The sequence below is a fragment of the Triplophysa rosa genome, linkage group LG7 (genome assembly GCF_024868665.1).
Source record: "Triplophysa rosa linkage group LG7, Trosa_1v2, whole genome shotgun sequence".
NCBI classification, from domain to species: Eukaryota; Metazoa; Chordata; class Actinopteri; order Cypriniformes; family Nemacheilidae; genus Triplophysa; species Triplophysa rosa.
In genome coordinates, this window is record NC_079896.1 from 23557399 (window position 1) to 23580415 (window position 23017).

General features: G+C 38.6%; 1 protein-coding gene across 6 annotated transcripts in view; it reads left to right on the plus strand.

Annotated features, from left to right (window-relative positions):
- st3gal3a (ST3 beta-galactoside alpha-2,3-sialyltransferase 3a) overlaps positions 1–22622 on the plus strand; it is a 29653-nt gene extending 7031 nt beyond the window's left edge. For 4 of the 6 annotated variants that reach the window (XM_057337407.1, XM_057337403.1, XM_057337404.1 and 1 more), the window contains 8 exons: positions 334–426; positions 3617–3711; positions 5265–5328; positions 5504–5599; positions 5911–6097; positions 13118–13264; positions 13802–13948; positions 16553–17999. In XM_057337407.1, the coding sequence (XP_057193390.1) occupies positions 334–426; positions 3617–3711; positions 5265–5328; positions 5504–5599; positions 5911–6097; positions 13118–13264; positions 13802–13948; positions 16553–16642 (919 nt within the window). In that variant the 3' untranslated portion in view covers positions 16643–17999. Of the gene's footprint in view, positions 1–333; positions 427–3616; positions 3712–5264; positions 5329–5503; positions 5600–5910; positions 6098–13117; positions 13265–13801; positions 13949–16552; positions 19655–22557 lie in introns of those variants that run through there. The other 2 variants (XR_008963224.1, XR_008963225.1) reach the window with 2 other exon arrangements.
- The last annotated feature ends 395 nt before the right edge of the window (positions 22623–23017 follow it).

The following is a 23017-nucleotide window of genomic DNA, read 5'->3' on the forward strand; positions in this document are numbered from 1 at the left end:
ATCATTTAAGAATGAGTACATTAATAATAGATGCAAGCCTAATAATAAATTACATGTATTTGTGAGTTAAATATCTTGCATGAATCTGGTGTCACCTGCATAATTTTATTAAAAATATTTTAGTTCAGATATTGTATCACATTTTTGCACATATTGTGTAGTATGTGTTACTAATATTGTTAGTATTGATAGATAATTCAAAGACATATGCATTCACAATTATGACTTGCAGTAAGTGTCCAAATGCTTTTAGGTTCTTAACTGGCTGTCTTATGTCTTTCCACTGTCTCCTTTTCTTCTAACACATGTTCTTACTCTGTCATTGCTTTGCAGACCCCTGGAGCTCCAGTATAAATATGCTAATCTCAGTAAAGGCGAGTGTAAACCAGGTTACGCACAGGCCAAGATGACCTCAATTTATCCAAAGTAAGCCGATCTCACTACACATCTAATTTGATTCCACCTCTGATCTTAGTACAAATCTGATCTCACTCTACATGGTTAAAAACATAGTTCACTATATCAAACTGTTGAAATATCAAAATGCACATACTGTACAGACAAACAGTTCTTTCTGCTGAAAGTGGCATTGATGGGCGTGCACTTTCTCACGCTGACTGGTTGACACACGTGGGCGTGCTCTTTCTCTCGCGCTCGCGCGTGGGCATGCTCTTTCCCTTGCTGGATGACGCGTGGGTGTGCTTTTCCAGGAGATTTGTCCAATAAGAGACTAAGAACCCTTGTTACGAAACGGGAATTCATGTTTGAAAAAAACGTTCGAAAACCTGTACGAACCCTTGCGGAGTGAATTGAGCACAGAAATTCATCAAAGTCATACATCCAGCTCGTTTTTTGACAAGTTGACCATCTTAAGCCTGAGAAGCCAACACATGTAAAGAAGTCAGAATGCATGAAATAGCATGTTACCTCCGCTTTAATGTCCTGCTCATCAATACATTTTGTTAGGCCTGATCTCTCGGTGAACTGACCAAATAGGTCCTTTATTGTGCATATATTTGCATAGCACTTTTCACAATGCACATTGTTTCAAAGTAGCCTTATAGAAAAATTGTACAGTGTTTAAGTGGAATTGGACATTAAACACTAACATTAAATATCTTAACGACAAAATGTCTTACACCCTACAGTTTATCCTGTTTCGATAGTACTGCACCATGTTGTGTTTTTCTTAAACCCATTACCCAGTAAAGATATCTCTGCATGCAATGCTCCCGAGATGAACTCGGAGTGGCATAAAAAGGAGATATTTCCTCTCTCTTTACAATAATTTATAGTTTGAGAAGATTCCTCACTGTGGAAGCTCTTTATCCTCTGTGTATCAAAGATGTTTCACGTCCACAGCGCTCAGTTCTGGTCTCCGATGTGATGCAGGTCTTTTTTGGAGATTTGTTTTGCTCCTCTGAGCTCCCATTGCGTGAGAAAGCAGAGGTTCTGATTTACACAACTCACACGCAAGGGTTTCTCTACGCTGCAAGATTCCTCCTAAAACCTTTGAGATCAATATAAACCGCAGTTAAAGAACAATCAGAATCCTTTAGATGATGAATCGACACTTAATTTAGAATAAATTCTCCTTACTGGATAGTTTGCTTTTATTTTTTGTATCATTATTCACATTTTGAATTTCATTAGATCATTAGTCATTGTCATTATCGTAACATGTATAACTGTAAAGCAAGGGCTTGGTCTGATTTTGATGTTGAACCTCTCCGTTCTAAGTGGAGTCAGATGGGAATACTAAATAGACCATGACATCTTCAATGTTTGTTGAGACACTAACCCTATAACATCTAGTTAGCTGTGTAATTAGCATCTGACATGCATTGGTGCACATGGCCAAAGACCCCATTTGCAATCTGACCTCAAATAAATGCTTCTACCTGGAAAGCAACACAAAGTCAGCCGAATACTAGCAATTGCCAAAGACTACATGAAAAGGTTTATTGTCCGAAAAACGCATACCGTTAGTTTGCTCCATTGTTTTCATATATTAATCTCTTTCCGTGTTTGTCAAATATTCCAATGTAAATAAAACTCCTAATTCTGGGTTTAGTTGACGTGCCATCCACTGGGTTCAAAATTAACTTGTCAATGTCCGAATTAAGAAAAATTAATAGGTATTACTTAACCTGAGACCCTGGTTTATTCTAGCTCTAGTTAACTCTGGCTCTGATTCACTTTTGCCCTGGTAGACTCTAGCCCTAGTTAACTGATTAACTATAGCCCATGTCAACTATTACCATGCTCTAGTCTGGGTTAACTCTGGCCCCAATTAACTTTTTTCCTGGTAGACTCTAGCCCTAAATAACTGATTAACTACAGCCCGTGTCAACTATTACCATACTTTAGTCTGGGTTAACTCTGGCCCTGATCAACTCTAGCCCTAGTTAACTCTGATCCTAATTAACTTTTGCCCTGGTAGACTCTAGCCTTAGTTAACTGATTAACTACAGCCCAAGTCCCTTATTACCATACTCTAATCCAGGTTAACTCTGGCCCTGGTTAACTGATTAACTAAAGCCCATGTCAACTATTACCATGCTTAACTCTAGTCCGAGATAACTGGCCCAGGTTAACTTTTGGCACCTGCTAAAATAGCAATGCTCTATCAGTAACTAATTATATACTGTAAAACAGTTGTTGGGATAAAACATAGCTCTGTGACCCTTATTGTTATGACAAGAATGAATATCTGATCACAGTTTGGGAGACGTGCGCGCAGTGATCCATACAATTCATGGATTTTTAGATGTGTTTGGAGCTAGCGAGGAACGAGGGACTGTCTGTCACCTTCACTTAAGTGACTAGAACGTGAGCAGACCCAGAGGATGGTATTCATGGGAACTATACTACAGCGAAGCACCTGTGTCATTAGTAATGTTACTCCAGGGGCTTGGCAGCTGCGTACAACATCATCAAAAGTATGACTAAAGTTTTCAGCCATTGTTTAGTGAGGCAGTGTAGCACGTCTCTGGTGTATAGTGGTATCAGGTCAGGTGTATGTATGTTGGATGGCAGATGGGACGTTTGGGTGTTTCTACAAGTTTTCTAACTCCAGCACACATGGTTTTTGGTCACATTGAGGGAGGATTTAATTAGTAGTGTAACTTATATACTGTGTTAGGCTTTGATGTGAATTACATACTGCAGATTAACCTGCAATATACCAGCTTTGTTTAAATATGTGTTGTGAGGTCTAATTCATTTTAGTAGAATGGTATGTTTTTCTGGAGTAAAAATATAAATGACATTCAAAATATATTTTGAAATTATATAAAAATATTAAAAAATTCAACAATGTTTGTTTTGTGTCGTACCCCCTTCATTTGTCAGATTAGTTTGAGACTAGATCGGCATGTCTGCTTCTTTAAACACTCCGGTGTGAGAGATTTCTTAAACACACCAGCAGCCAGGGCATTATGGGTAATGCAGAGCACATAATCCTCTGTAATATTCCACCCGTTACCAATACATCTCCCATAAAGGGGGCTGCGAGTCATTACTGTGATCCTTATTCACAGATTGTGTTCCTTTACATTTGTTCTTGTCGTAATTTGAGTTTTAACCTCTTTTTCTCTTTTATTTGTTGTGTTAGGTTTTCGAAACCAGCCCCCATGTTCCTCGATTCAAATTTTAAGCGGCTGTCAAAGATCAGCAATTATCCACCTCCCTTCGGGGTAAAAACACAAGGTATTTCTTTAAGTTTGGTTGAATGTGTACTTTACAATTTCTTACCTTTTATTTGCCTTAGAACCTTTGTTTGTGCAATGTCAGCTTATGGGAGTTTTTTATTTATTAAATAAAAACCCACCGGTCCGCCAGCTAGACCAAAACTAGACCACCAGTCAGCGTGAACCGTCCAACCAACAATAAAATTCAAGCCTTTTTTTCATCCATTCATTTAGTGGACGCATTTATTTAAAGTGACTTGCGGATAAATATAAGTCAGACGGTTTATAGATGTAATGTCTGCCTAACTAGTCACCAGAGGCTCGTGCAGGTAATGTGGAAGCCATTTTCTCGTGACATCTATTTAATCACTTCGAGTCCACGTCCAACATTTGCTGATGATTGTAGATGTTCACACAAAATACAAAAGTCTTTTCACTTTTCCACTTACCTTCATTCGTTTCTGCCCTTGAGGTTTTTTGTCTAATTATCTTCCAGCCTGATTAAACAGTTAAATACACATTAAGTGACAGATTTTCCTCTGACACTATTTAGATACTTTTTCACATTGGTCAGTGAGCAGATGGTGTGGGACGTTCAGAACAGAGCTGTCAACATCTCCGCATCAGAGCCGTTGAGCTTTTTCAAGCAGCGGAAATGTTAATGTGTAAGAATTCCACGTCTGTGTGGGAATTACGCTTGTCTTTGTTTACTCTAATGTGATGTTGAGATGAAACACAACTAAAATTAAATTAGCTGTTGCTAGTGGCGTTTTTAGAGCGAGCATCGTTTTAGTAATTTATATAAACCCCTGACTCCGAGTGTTGTTGGAAGGAGCTGTGAGTTATTAGTTTTAGTTAAGTGTTTAGACTAGGATTTCTGCCTAGACCTGAGCCATATCACAGAGACTCAAAGATCTCTTGACCTAGGCCGGTGAGCAACCTTTCAGAACGCCATAACGGCAAAACTTTTTTTTTACTCTTAGTCTGATTATTTGAGAGAATGAGAAATGCTGCTCCAACACATGCTTCTGTGGAACAGACAGATGTTTTTTAAGTGTTACAGATCAATCTTGGTATACGCATTAAGTTCAGAGTCTGTTTCCCAGAAGACAGCCTTGAGGTTTTACTTAAAATAGCACAGTGGGTATTGCAGTGGATGAAGGTTTTTTTTCTCATACTTGAATGTGTTAGAGGCTGTGATGCAAGTCTAAAGCATCACTCATATCAGAATCGATTCTAGTATAGAAATACTTCTCATGCTGGTTCCAATTCACATACGGTCCGTCCTAAACAGTATGGATGATTTGAATTAGGCGGCATTTAGAATGGAGTACTAGTGTACTACTTAGTAAATTAGCAGTTTTAAAATGATAAAATGATATGACAGGCATTGTTTCATGTAAATCACTTTGAATACTAGTATGTTGTGTTCTTGTCTTACAGCCTTATCAAGATGCATTTGTGTGGAGTCCAGTTATCATCAAGAAAATGTATTTTTTGAAATGACTGGGTATGACTGCACATTCTCAAGATGAGAAACTCGCTTATTTACATCATTTTCTCTGTCCACAGAAAAGATCATTGATATTATTTTGGCAACTACGAAGAGCTATTCTCTGGGTCCAGAACTGGACAGGTGAATTTAGTCTAATTGTTATAATCTATTGTAGGTCATTTATGACTGTGTATATTTCCATTTTGATGTGCAATATTTAACATCATGTACTGTGCTGTATATTATTCTGTTTGTATGGCTTTTTTGTTCTGTTTGTAAAATTTCTTTGATCAAATTTCTCTGTTATCTCTTACAGTTTGAGTTGTATGAAGTGTATTATTATTGGTAACGGAGGAATTCTTTTCAATAAGTCCCTGGGCTCCAAAATCGATGAATATGATGTTGTTATACGGTATGTTCTTAAAATGTTTGATTGTGGTTTGATTAATTTTTGAATATGTTTCCCTCTCTGCCATTAAAAAACACGATTTTTTTACATAATCAATTGTGATTGAATACTGAAAAGTGTATGTTTCGTAGTGAAATTAACCACTTGCTAGGCAGTTTAGGTAAAGTTTTAAAAATGAGAAGTTTTGGTGACTTCAGCCAAAAAAGAAAGAGGCAGAGAAAAATTGCATTTTGATGGAAGATTATAAAAACATTTTTGCTTTTTTGGAAAAGTGTTTTTTAATGACTGGTCCATTGTTTGTCCAATGAATTTAGACTAAATGAGGGTCCAGTCAGGGGGTTCGAGAAAGATGTGGGCTCTAAGACGACAATGCGTATCACCTACCCTGAAGGAGCCATCCAGAAACCTGAGCGTTACGAGAAGGACTCGCTTTTCGTCTTCTCCGCCTTCAAAGCAGTGGACTTTAAATGGCTCCGTCAAATTGTGGTTAAGGAGAAGCTGGTAAGACAGATTTGAACATAATGTTTATTTGTTGAGATATCAGACAGCACAGGATTATCAAATAAACAGGCGATACATATTTTATCACCAGTAGGGGGCAGCATGGTGTCTGAATACTGAGATTGACAAAAACATAGTTTGGAATTCCTTTAAATAGGTAATATAGTCATTTTATTATAATAGTAGTGTTTATTATAAAATGTTTTGTAGCAGAGAAATTAGAAAAGGTTTTTGAAATTAGTTAAGTTTAGTTCAATTTTATAGTCCAGACTGAAAATTGGTCTTTACCCTCGCTATATATAAAACAATACACTACACATACAGTTGTACTGTACATGACATATAATAAGTAAACACAGTTACATCACCCAGGAAACTGTCAATAGGTCATCTGGTGAGTATAGAAGGAAGTGGGTTTTGTGTTTCCTGTGTCTTTGATATGCACCTGTGTGTGAGGCAGTGTAGCATTTCCTCAGGTGACTGACATAAACTCAGTGATGTGCTCAATTGTGTGATCTGGACTGGAGAATAGCCGTCTTATCTCCAGGGTTTGGTTTTAGTCAAGAAGCTCTTTTGGTGAGTTATCCAGAATGCTAATAAGAATGACACACACACACATCTGGCCTCTTTTCTGCTCGTGGACTTTCTCCCATGATGAAAGTCGACTCTGCTTTGCTCGGCTCAAGGACACTTGCACATTATTTGGATCCCAGGACGCAACACTGTAATAAATGTCACTGGCATTTAACTGGCAATGTGAAGCTGGCTGCAATATTTGCCACCTGTTTATTGATTTTCAATGCATCTCATGTAGTCGTGAAAAAGTTATTTTGTTAAAAAAAATAGCCAGAGAAAATAAGTCATGGCCTACTGAACAACAAAACGTTCATGGTTGTTTTAGTATAGTATTTCATTAACACAGAATAAAAGATATATTTTAGACATTATTTAATGTGTTTTTTTATTAGTTTCTTCTCTTTATACTTTATTTGGCACTGAGGCATCGTTACGAAGATTGCTAAGATTTGCACCTCGGTAACAAATAATTGAGCATTTTCTGTAAAAAAAGAGTTGCAGTGTGCCATCCCCAAAGATTTCCACCCCTACAGATCTCTCATATTAGGGAATTCTGCTCAAATGATTTTCTTCATCAGTCGTGATACTAAAAAAGTTGATAAAGCCTTGTTGATTCATTTAACCACACAAAGATCTTCTGGAGAGACCGTTTTGCTTGTGAGAGATCAGGTTATTTTGTCTCACTGTTTCCTGATAAGGTTCAGTGGCTCAGATTTATCGCTGTCTGGGTTTTTATAAAGACTTCGTAAAGACTCCTTCTATTCCTTAAAACACCTGCTTTTATTCCTCAGATAACATATCTTTCCACCTTTATGTCCTGCTCCATTAGAATTCCCATTAAAGTCTGAAAGAGCCATTATGACTAAGTGTGGTTTGTAGGCACAGAAAATGGAAAAAGAAATGTATCTTCTGAATCTTCCATGGGATCCATCAGACGTTTGTTCTTGAGTGTTTTATGTAGAGATTAGGGTGAAGATAAATTTGACTGTCTTTACAGCACACTGTGGATCTATTGCATTTGCAACCACAAAGTAGTGATTTAAACAAACTGAACAATAAATGAACCAATTTACACAGAATATACACACAATTTTGCTTAATGATAAACCGACTTGAACCAACAAAAACTGTTTCTCCTGAAACTAGTTTTCTAGATAATTGTTTTTACGTTGAACGTCTCTTTCGCTTTGAAAGCATTATCCGTCACTGACCCATCCATGTGAAACATCAATTCACATCCTACCGCATGCCACAATCACGGGTGTAATTTACACGTGAAATGAAGCGGAACGTGTTAATGCCGTGAACGTTTTGAAGTGTGCGAATTTCGAACTCGATTGTCTAGTAAACACTCTTCAATTCAAAACATTCAAACAGAAATGTTGATGAGGATAATTGAGAGGTTAAAGGAAAAGTAGATGTTTTTCTTTGTGCTTGTGTTTGTTGGCGATAATCTTACTGTGGGATACGCAAAAGGGCTCCCAGCCAAAAGACTTTCATTACTTTCATCTCCGTTAATTCAGAATTAAATGGCAACTATGTCTACTAAAAGCAAAAGAACGGCCAAGATATCTTGTCGTAAATGATGCGGCAAAAGAGCTAAATCATCAGTTGGTTTGTGGTCCTAATACGGTGTGTTTAGACCAATGTCACCATATGTGAGATGTTAGCCTAGTCGAAGAGCTTTTGGTGGTGTCAGCTGTTGTGTGGCCGTCCCTTTGCTTTTGTCTCCTCGTGGGCTCTTTGAAATCAGATTCAAACACAGTACAGAAAGGTAAATATGAGCAGGTGGGTAAAGGGTCAATAAACTGTTGTTCCACTGTTGGCGTAATCACCTGTTTCTAGCTGCTCCGCAAGACTTCAAAAATAACAAAGGGAGAGAGAGGGCAGATCAGTCGGTGGGCTGATGTGCTTGACTGGGCAGAAGCGGTACTGTAGAAGGGTTCTGATGTCACCACAAGGGTTCTGGTGTCAGGGTTTTTGGACTGACATATGAATAGCCCTCGTCACGTGCAGCGCTCAGAGTTGATTCCAGAAGACTTTGACGCTAGCATATTTTGCTAAGTTGTAGATATTGTAATAAGCATAAAAATATCAAGAATGTATAAATACTATACAGGGTTTTTCCTGCATAGAGAAATTGGAGGCGGCCGCCTCCGTCAAATGTCGTGCCGCCTCAGGCTCTCGCCAAAATTATGTTGCGAGTCTTCACAAGACATGCTGCGTGCATTTAACAGACTGTCATTTGTAACTGCAGTTGCAACATTACGACACAGTGGAGGCGCTGTTTCGTTATCAGCACACTGAGGCGCTAAAAAGAGTTGCAGAACAAGAGCCAGCCTGTGTTTCACGGCTGTTTGTTTTGCATCCAAGTACGTTTCATTTCTTGAAATTTATTCAATTAACATGACGCACATCATTGTCATGTCTTTAGCTGTGCACTTGGATCGTTGAATCAGCGTATACGGTACACAGCGAGTTCGCCAGTATGAATGCACATTGCGTTCAGAATGACTCGCACTCGAATGACTCATTTGAACCGATTTATTTTTGGTTGAATAAAAGTAATGTTTTAAAACTTAATAATTGTCATTTTTATCTAATTTTATTAGAACTTTTAGTCACTTTGGTTAAGCCACTTAATGGTACGGTAGGCCTGCGTGTGTGTGTACAAGATCAGGATGGCACCACCTCCGCCTCATTTTGAGCCAGGAAAAACCCTGCTATATTATATTTATACTATAGAAGGGCGATTCCAGCATTATGGATGTGACATTTTCAGTTAAAACTTGCAATATAAATTCTCAGAGAATTTATTACCAATATATTGAATTATCTGTTTATATTTTACTAAACCCTGGAGTCATAACATAAAAGGATTACTTGATTTTAATCATGTGCCCATTTATGAGGTATACGGGCCTTTATGGATGTGACTGTTCTGTTCTGGAAAACTACACTAAAAGCACAATAAAAAGTGCTTTGAAAGTTTAAGAGAAATATGGGTATTTAAACCCCAAATATTGAAATCTGACCTATCTGTACGGTGAAAACCATTGGTAAAAACTTGATTTTTTTCATCTTAAGGTTGACATTTGCATGGAATTGCCTAGTAGTTTATTTATTATAACGGAAAATTTACATGAACCCTTTTAGTCATTAAAGCTGCAATCTGTAACTTTTGCCTGTGAATCACCATCTCTGTTAGAAACATAAAATAGCAGATGACCTGACAAACTTGCGATGAAGTCAGTTATTATTATAAGCTGTTGTGAATTGGGTTAAGGTAAAGAGATTTTAGGTACTTGCTTAATAACTAATTTTGTACGAATTGCAGCTTTAATGCATTTTAATCATTTTGGCCACCTTAGGATGCAGTCTAGGCAGGCAGCTTCCTTGAGATTTGAACAGAGCCCATGTCTGTGAATCATTAGATGCTTTCTATGACATATTTCTCTTACACATTCAAACACAATGATGTTTATGAGCATCAAGAGCGCTTGAAGTCGGGTGATTCAGACATGAGGAGAAAGAGGGGTGGGGGTCAGGGTCGGGGTCAACATCCCGAACCACTCACCAGACCGCTGTTGAAGACTGCAGCGGTTCATGAATGCAGCAGTGTGTGTCAAACCGATGGATTCTGAGATAAAGCGTGCGACTGGCACCTCCAGAGTGTCAGCGAGACTGAGAGCAGCCATTGTTGCGTACAAGCCGTAGTCACTTCCTCCGCCAGAATCAAGAGAAGGGAAACACTGGGTGCACTCCACGCCTACGGGCCAGAATCATCAAACAAATATGTGTCAGGAACTGTTTTAAACCAAAGAAAGGGAAGTTTGGAGCTGTGAAAACAAGGGGTACGAGGATTACCCATCAGGGAAAGAATGCAAGCGTGTATGACCGAACATGTGTGTGTGCTAGCGAGACAGTGTTTCGGACAGAATTCAGTTTTTGAAGTGGGTTGGATATGGATGTTCATGTATTAACATTTATAATAATGACTTGCATTAGAGTGAATAATTTAATATCGAACTGTTGTTTTTGATCAGGTTCGACTCTTTAGGCGGGACACTGTATCCCGCAGTGAGATGAGTTTTGCTCTCGTTGCTATGGCAGTGTTTAGTGACCGTGCCGTAATACAGCACAATGAGCCATTTAAACAGCACTGTCAGCCGCCTCGAACCGCCAGAGTTCAGAGTTCGTAATCATTAGTCGGCTGTTTTTTTACCCGCCTGTCTATTTACAGCCGCTCAGTGACGGGTATCAGGGAAACTCTGCGTACAAAGACCTGTCGCAGCGTTGGGCGGATCCACCGTGGGGTGATTGATACAGGGTCTTCCTTCTCCTTGTGGCTTTGTTTGCGCTTCTTGTTTTTCATGCACAGGGTATTATGTTCACCTCTCTCTCTCCATGAGCCACGTCACATTTTCCACCTGTGTGTTTATGACTCTGACCCTCTGCGAGCAAACAGCCGCTGCCGAACAACACGGATTCACTTTCTGCTGATTCACCTCTGCTTAAGTGCGTAATGTTCTGATAAACATTCAGATTTGATCTGGGCCTGGTGATGAAGGGGTCTGTGCTTTCAGCAATGAGTTTTATTATGTGGTTTTATGTCCTAATATTGTTTAGTAATGTTGCATTGGACAAAATATACATTTCATTGATATTCATTTTTTCTTAATAGCACCAATAAGGCAACGTTCCAGTTACTGTCCATTTTTACAGTAAGCATCACTAGCAATATTTTGATATAACACCTTTTTTCATTATTTGGTATTTGGATGTCATATAATATCAAGTTATATTTTGATATTTGGTATTTTAATATTTTTATTTGATACACAGGCTTATTTAATAGCACTGTCAGCTGCCTCGAACCGCCAGAGTTCAGAGTTCGTAATCATTAGTCGGCTGTGAAGATTTCAGTCCATCGTTATTTGCCGTTGATAAAGCCAATGTACTTTAAATACCGTATTTCCTATGTATTTCATACAACTTTTTTATTTTTACTAGAGATGCATCCGATATATCGGCCAATAATCGGTATCGGTCGATAAAAGCGATTTTTTTTTTTTCACACTGTTGGCTATCGGCCGATAGTTTATAAACAGCCGATAATCAGAGCCGATATATCCTGTCCATCAAAAGATGACAGGAAAATGCAATGAATTTGTGCTCTGTGTAAATAAAATGTTCAATTTGATGTTCAATATTAATAGTCAATATATGAATTAATAACATTCAGAAAGTTAAGAAATATTAATTAATTGAACCTTTAGAATTTAGTTAATGCGAGTTTATATAACCACCAAACTAGCGGTGGAGAAATTTAGTATCGTTACATCTCTTTTCTGACCTGTATTTTGCTTCCATGTGTTTACCGTAAAACTGCCTTGATTCAATGAAATATTGTAGAAATCAGATTGTTTAAAATTAATTGAATAGATGTCAGTAATGTTCTGTGGACTTCATGAGCCATCCTCCTGCGATACCCTGTGAACATAACTGATCATCCCAGCTCCAGCCCAGGCGATCTCCGTCAACAATCAAGAGTTTGTACTAAGATGCTAACTTTTGTTTATTTTTGTTTTTATTCCTATAAAGCTGTTTTGCAACCATGAAACATTGTGAAAAGCACTATATAAATAAAACGTAATTGAATTGAATAATCAGCTGATGTGGTATAGTTAGTTTGCTTTTGTGAGTTAATGTACATCTTGACGTTATTTAAATCGCTGTACATACTATGGACATACAAACCAGGTGTGAATCGGCAGTTTTGCTGTTTATCAAAACACCTTTTTGCAACCAGACAACCACAATTAAGATTCTGTGTTGAACAACTTTGTTATTGGTTCTTTGACCTCTGTGAAGACCGTCCCGCACACCGAAAGAAAACATGCTTAAGGCAGGCCGTGCAATTATGTGCCGTCTGCGGTGGCTTTTCGGGAATGGAGTGGCGTTTGATGAAATCCCACCGGACTTGTTACTCCAGACTTCTCTGTCACCTTTATGAATGTCAGCTGCAGTTTTAACTTGTAACAGTCACGTCGCCCCAGGTGTATCCGTATGGGCGATATTGGGTGCAGGTGAAGTGGACGTGCCATGAGAACACCAAGAGCCCTGTGTTTGGGTATGCTGCTGGCTGTGTGCCAAATGACTGCATTGCTAGCGTCCCCCTTTTTATTCTGAATATCAAAGTGCGTGGCTTATTTACTCAGCTGAATGCGTTATTGAGCGCCTGTAATGTTTCTGTTTCATATACGCCTTTTTTTGTAGTTGTAATGACTTATTTACAGAGCAGGAGTGAGAGTTTGTAAAGGAAAGCTATTTCTGCTCATGGTAAAGACTGTCAGCAGTCACGCAGGTTTCATTCGTTTCATCTATTATTCAGTGTGTGACTTCTTATGTACATTCTGCTGATGTCTACTCTCTACTTTTCAGCGTAGAATGGAGGGATTCTGGAAGTCTGTGGCACGTGTCGTTCCCAGAGAAGCCGAGCATATGCGCATCCTAAACCCGTATTTCATCCAAGAAGCAGCTTTCAAATTCATCGGCCTTCCGCACAACAACGGCCTCATGGGACGAGGGGTGAGAAGCAACCAAACGCGAATATCACACCAACACTTTAATTCAGACAGAAACCAAATGAGGGAATCACATGGGTTATAGCTATGGAAAGTTAAAGGGGGTGTGGATTCCAGCTGTGATGCGTTTCCTGTGTTATTATCAGTATGCTGGTAGAGTGGGGCAGAACTAGCCAGAGGAGTGACGCCCTGTGATAAGACTTTCACCATCAGACTCGTCTGTCCATCCACACTGGATCAGACAGTGACTGCAGGAGATAAACACATCGCTCTCTGTATGTCTGATAAAGTCAGTCACACTCTGTGTATACGGTATCTGTACTGAAGTGTTTGAGCAGGACACTCGACTGTAGTCAGAGAGTTCAGCGTGTCCTGCACGAAAGATTTCACCTTCATCTTTAATCACAGAGGTGTATCGTATGGTACCGATGCTACTGTGCAAACAGTACAGTAGTAAATGTAAGCTGCATCAATTCAGTGATGCCACACAAATCCTTTTTAGTTTTGCATATAAATGATTTACTGATGATTTATTTTTTAGAATATTCCTACGTTGGGGACCGTTGCGATCACGATGGCCCTTCATAGCTGTGATGAGGTGGCTGTTGCTGGATTTGGGTATGACATGAATACACCCAGAGCTCCTCTACACTATTATGAGAAGCTCATGATGTCAGCAATCAAAGAGGTAACCGCATAACACTCACCTGAGCTCTGTGATTCATCTCCAGCTCTGTTTAAACCCTAGCCACTGCCAACGACCTTTATTGCACCCGTCTTAGATAAATTAGCTAGAGTAGACATGATTCAGAATTAGAAATCGCTTTATTGCCAAGGATTTGTTTTGGTGCCACTTGAAGCTTTCAGTGCAGACATCCAAATATAACAACAGACACATAATAATAAACATTCATATATGGGCCATTCTACAGAATTGGTGCAAAGTCAGAGTTTGAAACATCTTGAAAAAAACAAAATCCCCAGAATTTTTTTGTATGCAAATTGTATAAAATCAAGGGTACACATTTCTAGTAATTGTGCTAAATATGAAAATAAAAACTTTCATATTGTCATTTCAGAAAGTTTTAGAATGTTCTTCCTCTCCCCAAATTTTGTCACTACCGAAACACAATAATATATCATTTAATAAGAATTATTATACTGACCTATTAAGATTTTGTTTAAATCTACATACAAATACATTTATATACTGTATATTGCTATTTTTAAAAAATGTTTTCACAAGAAAATCAATAACGGTTACAATTTTAACAATATTTCAAATGTAATTTATGAGATTTGTTGCATTTTGAATGCAATCTTTCCGTGTAAAAGGCATCAAATTTATCATACTGATTTCAAAGAATTCATTAGTTTATATATACATTGAACCAAACACTATCAAAACATCTTAGTTGATAATTTAGTATACTTTATTTTTGATGAAACATCCCATGTTTCGGTCGTGATGGACACATTTTCAGCAGTGTTGGTAATGTTTTAGTAGTGAATATTTAATATGCACAGCTGAATCAACATTTTGTGTTAATACAAATAACTAACTATGTTGCACATACGCAGCCAGCACATATAGCAGACACACATCTGACAGTAAAAATCTAATAGAAAACCTACAGCTCACATACAGTACTATATCACTACTAAAACATACTAAAATACTAATGATTTGCATAACTGTACTGACTTTTGTTTATTTCCCCAAATAAAGGATTAAGTGTTCCTTTTTGTCACTATCGAAACAATTTTTGTCACTACCGAAACTAGGATACCCAGTGATACATTTCGGTCGTGACTGTTTTGGTAGTGACAATTTTTGAATACTTTTGAGCCTAGCTCAAAGATGCTAATCAGCACATGGTTAGCAAGCACAGTTCTGAACAGATGAACACACAAAAAAAGTTTGCTTAATTGCAGGAAAAATATGTTTGGTAGTGACGTTCCTTAAAGTTATACACAGATTATTAGACTTCTGAACTTGTTTACTTTAAATTAATAAGACCGATCTACTCACCGTGTAGATATTAGAGAGAGGGACACAGAAATTATTCTTGTAAAAATGTAGGGGTGTGGCAAAAGTCTCAGCCAATGGACTAAAACATACACTGTTTCGGTATTGACATGAAAATGCGGGACACATTTTTTACATAAAGTTTAATCATTAAAAAATAAAATAAATATTTTTTTACTTCTGAAATAAAAAACATCAAAAAGATATTTTTAAAAACAACAATGGGGAAAAAATGCAAAAATTATTTTAATATCATTTACATAAATTGAAATTTAGGGGTTTGGGTTCGGGACAGCCATCTCCCAATTGAAAGTACCCAATAAATTAAGGTTTTATATACTGTATATTAAAGCTTATTTGAAATATGATTGTGGGTTTCTATAGAGAATAGAAGGATCTTAGTAATAATTGAACAGCATGTGGGACAGCAGTTTGCATGAATTTTGTAGAATGGCCCTTATATGCAAATAATATAAGAGTCAATTATACATAATAAATACTGTATGTTTGAGTGTACACATTTATATGTACACCTGTGCAGAGGGGTTGATTGAAATAAAATGACTCCCCAGCAGCGAGACACAGCCACTGTTTAGACTTTCTGCTGTCTCGATTTTGTCAGGATTAGGTGAGGTGCAAGGACAGAGGACCCAAACGCAGACAGCGGGTAAGGGTTAACACAGACTTTTAATTCTAAAACAAAACAAAAACCCACGAGGGAGTAAAACAACAAAGATATAAACATGACAGATAAACAGGAACACAGACTAACTAAACTAGACAGGACTAAAAAATAACATTTACCATATATTACAAAAGACTAGACTACACTATACTGACAAGACAGGAACTCACCACATGCAACGAATGACAATGAACCAGCACAGGACAGAAGACACAAGGGCATTAAATAGGGAACTAAATCAAGAGGGGACAGGTGTGGGGCATGAAATCATTAACAATCAATAATGAGGAAACGAGAGGGTGGGGACAAAGACAGACCGGAAAGTATGGAAGGCCATCAGTGCCAAAATGTCTCTCCACATGAAACATGGGGTTCTGTCATGATCCCGCCACTAGACCAACAGAAACATGACAAGATGCGGCAGAATCATGACAGATTTGAGAGCTCATCCATGTGGTTTAGGTTGGGTGTTCTCAGCAGATCAGCAGCTGATGAATTGTCAGGACAGGACAGACGTCAGGACTGACAGAACTTTGTTTCTGACCTGTTCTCTGTTTTACTCCCTTTCTCACACACAGTCATGGACACATAACATATCCAAAGAAAAGGAATTTCTTCGGAAGCTGGTAAAGGGCGGAGTCATTCGGGACCTAACCAATGGAATCTGACATCCTCACCCGGCAGACTCCGCAGAGATGTTTGAGCCAATCACGTGATACCGCTAGAAGAAAGCGACCTCACTGTATATGCTTACAGTATCCATGGCAACCACACCTCAGACTCTGTAGTGCTTTTTTTAAGTCGCAGGAGTGAACGAGTCCATCCTCGCGGAGAGCAGCGACACAACGTCCAGTGTGAACTGCTGACCTGCTGCTTTCCCCTGTTTTTTACTCAACAGCAGAGACATGAACTGTGTTTGTATTTGTCCTCAGTATTTATTAGACAGGATTTTAATCCGTCATTAAGAAGCTTTATTTTTTAAGCCACGTGAACTTTGATGCTTTAATACTTTTGTCTTCGATCTCAGGCTATGCACAACAGCACCGAACAAATGATTGTCCCCCATGACTTTCCGCTGTTCTTTCTGAACAAATCTGTGCCGTTAACTGGATCAACACACACTTTTCCTGCACTTCGCACATGTATATCCCTGTCTGTGTGTTACCTGAGACCAGGTCTATTAAAGTATTATTATGACGATATGTACAGTCTTTAGTCCGAAGTTTTTCTAATTTGAATCGTAGATTGACGCGTTCTAGCAAAAAACGTATTGATATGCTTTAATGGAGCTGTAATGGGTGCCATGTACAGTACGGCTGTCACGATGCCATAGTTTGTTTATATCATTAGCATCATATCATTAGGGTTAAAACTGGTGCAAAGTTTTAAAATATTCATTCAGGTAAAGAGTCAGCAATAAAGTCAAGAAGAAAATTACAAGCAATCATCATTCTAATGTCAATGTCATTGGGGAACATCAGTGCTGCGATCAATGTTTCCTTTGTAAATGACATTTAAACTCTCACCTGATCAACGCACCATCTTCTCAAACAAACAGTCTGATGTTTATGTGTTGTGGAAGAAAACACTCTCTGGCTGCTCATCTCATGACTCACCACCGTGCGGAGGGGGTTTTCTGAATCCTCGGGCCGAAAGGTTAATGGGAAGTTTAAGGAATTTTTCAAGGGTCTGTTTCAAAGGCTTGAGTGAGGCAGATTTCCTGGAAATCCTTCCGTTTAGTTTCCAAAACCAGTACCGCTGCTGTCTGTCTCTTGACAACCGTCCAGAGGACCTCATTACACCAATCCACCATTTTTGTAAATGTCTTCCGTGGACAGATTTGCAGTATATATGAACATATGATGTGTAATTATAGTTGCAATATTCATATGTGGCAGCTTTGGGTCTACAGAATGTTCTATTGTTTCAGTGTTTTGAGATCTACAGGAGCATTTAGACCCGTAAAATATGCTGAGACTTGAAATAAAATTTGTGAGAGATTTAGTAACATCTTCAGATGGATCCACGTCTATTTAAACGTTGTTTCAAGCTGTTATGCTGGGTTCACACCAAACGTGAACAATCGCGTTCCACACACTTTGTTACTCGTGGGAAAAGTTCGTTATTTTCGCGTGATCGACGCGATCTGACAAATATTTTCAACCTTCGCGGAAGACTAGATTGACGCGCCAATCGCGCCACCCGATTCGCGAGTCTATACGCATCTTTGCATTGACTTTGTATGTAATTTACTCACGCAAAACGCTTAATTCGCGTTTGGTGTGAACCCAGCATTAGAGCTGTGGCTTAGCTAACTTTTCTGTCCTCTTTCAGCTTTTTCAATTAACTTTTTGCATGTATAATTTCTTTGGCTATTTTCAAACTTTTCAAACAAATCTATTGAAATTTTACCCAGACACAAGCCTTACATCTATAAAATATAAAAATCCATCATAAATACATTTTGTGAAAATATTTGTTTTTATAAAACGTAAAATGCAAATTTTTATTTTAAAAATGTTTAAAATGTCATTTCCGCCTCAGTAAGTAATGTGATGGGAATCATGTTCTTCTAACAATCTGCCATATGACAAAAGGGTCCAAATCTGCCAGTAGTGGAGGAAACACCCATATACATGAGGAAATGTTCCTTTTGCCTGAATTATGTGGGAGTGAAGCCTCCTCTACAGAGTAAAAGCGGCAAAGTAATATAATCTGTTTTTTTAAGTTTTAAATCCCATCCTGAAATGATATGTTGTGGTCCGTATGAATCATACTGTTGTCAGATGTTGCTGTTGTCGGATGTATTTCTAATGAGTGATTTATAGCATAATATATGAAGACATTTTTGGTAACGCTTTCACAGGGGGAATGTCCTCAATGTTCAAAACAAGTTCCATCAATAGTGTTAGTGATACTCGCCCCTGAGTGTGTAAAAGCAAACAAATGTTGCGTTTACAATAATCCACGTAATCCATAATGAAACTCAATGAGCAAAGACATTCTGGAACGTTTTAAAGGAGGAAAAATTAGTCATATTTATGGTAAAGTGATGCATAAATGAGTCAAAAATTATTTTCATAATGTGTATTATCCAATTATTAATTTAGCATGGTAATTTCGTAATGATTTTTTATTTTGTATTAATTGAATATCAATTCCCTGTTATGAATTAAACCAACCAGCTGTTACGTGTGAAATCCGGAATGTAAATCTTTTAAACACGAGCATTAAATTCGGTGTCCAGGGTCGCGGCTCTCAAACGCTGCGCTGCTTCTTGGCCTCGCTTTCAACCCTGTCTCGCTTCCCTCTGCGGTGCTACACCGAGCGCTAAAACGTTTAATGAGCTCGGAGTGCAGTAAATAGCAAACAGATTTAGAAAGTAGTGTGAGATCACAGACAGTTGAGCTATGGACACAACAGGCAGGTGTCTCCTATTTAAAGATAATCCTTGACCTGGTCATACGCCACGCTTGAGTTAGAGCCAGTGTGTGCAGTGAGAGGAGAAGCGGCTTTTAGATCTCAACAAGTGAATAGACGAGTGGAATTTGCTCTTGACAGGTGTTTTTCTCCATGTAGGTGGGCCTTCGTGACACAGTTGGGATGGAGGTCGTATCCTGCCAGTTTCACACTCGCCGAGTGTTTTGAGCAGAGTTTGGTTACATGAGGATTTTTTACACGTAAGTTTGACTAAAGACCAGCCTGTGCTGTGTTTTTGATCAATCTAATGCCTGTGATGGATCACTTTTCATTGACTTTATTCCTTTTGAAACTTTGTCACTTCCCACCTGTTTTTAACTCCAATAGAAAACGCAGAAAACAGCTTACACTCTTCAAAATAAAGGTTTTAACCATTCACTAAAAATATTCTAAAAGATCCATTGCTTTCTTAAATTTTCATAGGCTGTGGAAACATTTTCCACTGCAAAATAAACTAACAAAATGTACCTAAATTAAAAAACAAGTCAGAAATGTAATAGAAAATACATAAATATGGAAATAAATAAATGTTGAGATATTAAAATACGGGGGGGAATTCATATGGGAAAATAAAAACAAAGGATAAAAAAATAAAATGCAAGAATAAAAAGCAAAAAATAAAATTCTGTTCTAAATTGAATGTAAGCATTTTTACATTTATTTTTTAGTAATTGTACCCTTCTTGTCCACAGAACCTTGGTGTTACTTTTTCTGTGTTAAAGGGTTTTTTATGGAACCACACAAAGAACATTTTTGGAACCTTTCTTTTTTTAAGAGTACGGCCAGTCAAGTACAGTTAAAGGACCATTTTCACAATTAAAATGCTGCCCACATGAGCTTTAAATCTAATACAGTTGGTATGTGGACTTCCCATTATACTTTTGTATCTATAGGTGATCACATTTGGGGGGTGTGATCTCTGATAGACGACTGAGTGGCAAATATTTCTGGCTGGGACATTTGCGGCCAATCCGGACCATTATCCCGCACCGATGCCCCTTTATGAAAACAAGTATTTTTGTTTTTCACAGAACTAAGTAAGTGAAACAGAGATGGAGCAACCTTAGGGTTGAACTGTTGCTTTATCCTTCCATACATTCCTGGATGTTATACATCCTAATAGTTTTTCATTGAATGTTCTCTGTCCATCTACACCCTGCCACTCGCTTCCAGACTAGAAGGGATCTGGTCTGGAAGATGTGAGAAGATAAAGGTAAAGTTTGAGGCCCTTCTGGGAGGCCAAGCGTTCCGATACGTTCAAGTGTTTACCTCGCTGTCAAGCATCCTGTCTATGTGTTGGTACATTCTCTGGCTGAACACGCTAAATATAAACTCCAGCTTTGTTTGCTATAATGTGTTCGTTTACATTCTGGTTTAAAGAGGCCTGCATGTACTACCCTCCATGCCTCGAATTTTTCACTTCCAAGAGTGCTTTACATTTGATTGGACGGTTTTGTATCTCGACGACAGTCTGTATAATAACTATATTGTTGTTTGTGGTTTTGGTTGCATGATGATCCGAAGACGAGCGTTACGATTAATATTGTCTATTAGAGCACAATATCCAATTTTTAGGATACAATTATCATGGCCAAAATAATTTCATATAAAAACAATGCCAGCAGTCAAATTTTGGCCAATGAATCACACTTAAAATACGCAAAGTTTATTGTCAATACCGGTACCCCGTGACACCCCTATAGTCCGTGTCAGTATATGCACGCTGTTGTTTATAATAAAAGGGAATGCGTTAGAAATATCATAAAAGCTTGTAGTTTTTATTGACCTATGAAATTCCATACACTTGAAATTTCTTTACCAGCTTGACCTGAACCCCAGGAGTTTGTTCATTAAGCCTCGAGAGTAGATGCAGACCTGCCGTGACCACCCGCTCTGCTGTCAAGGTGGTACATTCAGGGCTCAAGAGGTCAGCGTCTGATGAACGCAGTCTTGTGTCTATAGTTCTACTTATGTTGTTCCTCACAATAGTTGTAGAGTAGATCTCAGTGGGACATCTGGACACACAGAAGGGTCTCACCAGGAGAGAAGGACTTAGGCTAAAGGTCACGCTCTGGGGTCACGATCGTACGCCCTGTCCCGAATGCCACCCCTCCGTCGAGTCTTACAGGTAGCAGTACAGTGTGAACACTTGAGTTCGCAAACGCTGGTGTTCGCGAGTGCCCTTCTGCATCGTAAAATAACAAATGGAACACCCGACAACCTCACCGACTTCGAGATTGATGATGTTGTTCATCAAATGCAATTTCACACTGGCTCAAGCGCGGCATATCTCATATGTTATTTATTTCCCTCTGCCATTTATTAATGTTAATTAGTTTCTCATTGCCCTGATTACATATCAAGTCACGGGGGTGTAAAATTCTGGCTCTGAATGTTGGCACACTTCATCCGAGCTAGGCTAAACAAAATATACCGAATTCGAGCGCTTTTTCTCGTGGAAAAACAGCAAGCCCTTTGTTTTAATTAGTTTGACGTTATCCAGACGTGATGTTTTTTTCTTCAGGAGAGCTTTGTGTAGCCGGTACTCGAAGCATGCGGTCTGGCTTCCTGAGTGAACTTCATCACATCTGTAAGAACGCAGGTCAGCCTCGACTCTCTGATCACACTACAGGGACCGGGTTTCACTCACACTGTGAGATGTTACAAGCTAAGGGCTTTGTTTTCGCAGCTGAACGACGTATCCCTGAATATATATCACTCTGACAGAAGCTGACCGGAGTGTAAATGAGCACTGAAATAAAATCATATTTACCATTAGTCCATTTTTAAAGGTCACGATCTGTTACACGGCCAAAGACGGCATCCGAAACGATGTCTGAAAGATCTTTAGAGCAATGCGCGTTGCTGCGTTATACTTTACTCTTCAAAATAAATAAATAAAATGAGATCAGACCACAATTAAAGACATAATAGTGCTTACCGGGGGTGTGTTTGTGTTTGGTGGGGTGGCAGGTAGGCTCTGCTTGTTTATCTAAAGCTGTGTGTGTGTGTTTTGTGTGCATTACAAGAATGCCTACTGTGTGTGAGACGCTCTTTGTTGGCTCCATCTTAAGAACACGTCTGTCTGTCTGTCTGTGTTCAGGCTCCTGGCCGTCTCCACCGGCTTCGAAACCGTTGCCAAAGTCGGAAGTCCAGGACAAATTAGTCGTAAGTGATTCTTCAGTCTGACTGTCAGTCATTAATGATTTTCTTCCGTTCATTTTGCTTTGCATCTATATGCCATTAGTTTTTTTTAGAGCTGTTTACTCCATCATCTATTTTGGGATCTTGCAGGGCTTTGAAGAAACAAACATCTGGCTGGGATGCTCTTGTCCTGAGCTGATGTAGTGTAGATGTCTTTAAGGCAAAGTTTGTGCATCTGTACAAGCTGACTGTGTTAGGAATGATTCTGTTCTTAAAGGGACAGTTCACCCAAAAATTACTCACCAATGTGGTAGTCAAAAGTGCCCCAGAACTGTTTGATTTCTTACATTCTTCAAAATATCTTCTTTTGTGTTTAACAGAATAAAGAAATGTATAAATAATTTTTCCTACTATGGTGG